Below are 2,640 nucleotides of genomic sequence, written 5' to 3'. Positions count from 1 at the left end.
AAGATAGATTTGTGAGGGGTGTACTTATATATTCTGAGCACTGTATATTATAATATTACATCTGCTGATTTAATGTAAGCATTTCACTGCACATAATACTGAGTATGACTCTGTATGTGACAAATCAAATTTGAATTTGAATATTCAAAATTAATTTTTACATGCGCAAGTATTCAGGTATTTTTTACCTTAGCATTGTTCAAATAAACTTGCTGCTTTTTATACAGTCACAGATTTAATATAATATAATATTTTTATTTATATACAGTATTATAATATTTAATTTTTTAAATTTTAATTAATTATTTTATTTAAAATAGTAAATAAACACAAAAGACAAGGTTTCACTTTATGTAGAAAATTAAATTTAATGCATTGGATTTTAAAAAAACCACACAAATTAACAAACTCTATAAAATAGATTTAAAAAGCATACACAAATATGCAGACACATCAAATTTCATAAAGAAATAGACTCTTGTAGTAACATCTGTTTAGTCGCAGAATTAAGCTTTGGAATTCTTTTTGTTGATTGCTTGTACCTTCTCCCTGAACAACAGAAAGGCAGAAAATAAGCATTAAAATCAATGAATCTCAGTTAATTATTATTCATTTATCCACAGCAGTCAAGCTTTACCTCAGCTTACGGATGCTTTCCATCACCCAGCCTTTGGACGGGTCTGTGCAAATGTTCTTGCCTCCGTTTGTGTGGAATCTGTCAGGTAAAAAGAGCATTTTTCAGTATATTCTTATTTTTATTAAGAGATTAATCATATATGACGCACTATATAGGATGAATGCAGTACTTACATGACAGCGTTAATGTGGCAGCTTCTTGTAATGGTCTGAATGGAATATCCTTTGATTAATGACATCGGGATCATTCCTTTGGTGTACTTTCTGCAACACGCTGTAAAAGAAACATGCAATTGGAGCTTATTTTGTGATGTGAATAGGGTTAAAATAATTTTTAAAATGAGCTTATTGTTATAATTTCATAGTTGAATGATTAGATTAAGAATTGCAATCTTTTTTGTTGTATTACAGGTTTTCAAAAATGTTACATTTAAATATGCAAAAAAGGCAATTTGTATACACTTTGCACCAAAAAATGTAAATGTTTTGTACATAATATAGTTTTAAGAATCACTTTTTATAGCTCTGTAACTCATGAAATACTGTGGAAAAGTAGAAAATAAATACAGTTGCCCAATTTTTCTTAAATAAAATGGGTGTTTCATAATTTAGTTATAAATAAAGCTGTGGTCTAATAATAATTAAAGGTCTTTGCCAGGAAAATGAATAATTAAATATCTTTAAAAAATTCTTAAATCAAAGAGCATCTTCTAGACAAGTTAAAAACAGTGTCTTGTTTTTAGAAATTATAAATTAAATTCATTATGATTAAGGGAATTTTTTTATCCTTAAAACAAAATAATCTTGTTTTAAGGATGAATAATCCTTAAGCAAAATAATCTTGTTTTAAAATAATTTTGCTTACCCTGTTGGTAGATTATTTAGCTTGTGTTAAGTAATATTCAATTAATTTTGACACGTTATGTCTGAAAACAAGACAATATTTTTGCTTGTATAGAAAATGCTTTTTGAGTTAAGAATATTTCGATATCTGGACTAGAACAAGTTATAAAGCATTTATTTTGGCGCGTGTATACTGTAATTTCATTCTACACACCCATATTTACAAAAGAAACATAACAAAAGTCTTTTTTTAAAACCAAAATACAACAAAAGTAGGTGTTTTTTAACTTAAGACTGAAAAAAGCACAACAAAAAGTCCAAAATCTGCACATTTTACCTAATTTATAAATTTCACATTATGAACCTATCTTTTTTTTTTATCAAATCAACATCTCAGATAAGAAAAATGCTTATTCCAATGAAAGAAATAAAAGCTAAAATGAGTGCTGAAGTCAGAGAAAATGTACTTACACACAGCCGCAGCATCAGTACACAGTAAACCCAGTGCCACGATTGTCAGCACCATCACACACGCTGAAATCCGACTCATTTTCTCTCAGTTCTTCTGTCTGTGTGTTTGAGATGTTCAGAGCAAGAGGCAGATGAGAATTAGTGCAGGTGAGAAGAGATTTATATACATGCAGACTCAGGGGAAAAAACCAACAGGGTTTTCCGTGCATACATAAACAGTAGTACATGTGTACAAACAAAAAAAACAACACGTAAAAAAGCAAAGCCGCAAAGAGATCATATCAGGCCTGTCAATCAAAAGGTGCAACGAGGAAGAAGCAGAGAGGAAAAACTGGCCTGGAAAATACAGAACAGGGTTATTTAGTTTACTTCCCTGAAAGAGAGAGAGAGAGAGAGTGAACATTGAAGTATTTGAATTGTTTCCTTTTGGTGAATTGATAGAAACAATTTTGGAAACTCCAAGTGGACTTTAGGTTCAAACTGAAGGTCAAAGGAACAAAGACAAAATTTAGGACTGGATATTTGGCCAAAATTTTTACCTTTGGTTTGAGGATGTTGTATGTATACACATGAATACTTTAGTGTTGATTCATTTAAATGATTTTAGTAGTATTATATTGTCGTAGGTTTTATCCTCTACATTTATATTAATGTATTCTTCAGTGTGCATTTTACACAAGTTTAAGCTAT

General features: G+C 29.7%; 1 protein-coding gene across 1 annotated transcript; it reads right to left on the bottom strand.

Annotated features, from left to right (window-relative positions):
- Positions 1–342: 342 nt before the first annotated feature.
- On the bottom strand, positions 343–2,172 carry ccl20a.3 (chemokine (C-C motif) ligand 20a, duplicate 3). Its single transcript, XM_056467903.1, has 4 exons — positions 1,951–2,172; positions 811–910; positions 638–715; positions 343–549 (listed from the first exon to the last, which is right to left on the bottom strand). Exons 1-4 carry the CDS (start codon positions 2,027–2,029, stop codon positions 507–509), a joined length of 300 nt encoding a protein of 99 aa, XP_056323878.1. The 5' UTR covers positions 2,030–2,172; the 3' UTR covers positions 343–506.
- Between the last annotated feature and the right edge of the window lie 468 nt (positions 2,173–2,640).

Source organism: Danio aesculapii, chromosome 2 (assembly GCF_903798145.1).
Source record: "Danio aesculapii chromosome 2, fDanAes4.1, whole genome shotgun sequence".
Taxonomy (NCBI): Eukaryota; Metazoa; Chordata; class Actinopteri; order Cypriniformes; family Danionidae; genus Danio; species Danio aesculapii.
This window is presented reverse-complemented; position numbering and strand designations above follow the sequence as displayed.

Excerpts from the sequence above, each read along its gene's own strand:
- ccl20a.3 (XM_056467903.1), bottom strand. The coding sequence starts at position 2,029 with ATGAGTCGGATTTCAGCGTGTGTGATGGTGCTGACAATCGTGGCACTG. Across the intron at positions 911-1,950 it reads TACTGATGCTGCGGCTGTGT|CGTGTTGCAGAAAGTACACC; the intron begins GTAAGTACATTT and ends TTTCTTTTACAG. Across the intron at positions 716-810 it reads TGCCACATTAACGCTGTCAT|ATTCCACACAAACGGAGGCA; the intron begins GTAAGTACTGCA and ends TTTACCTGACAG.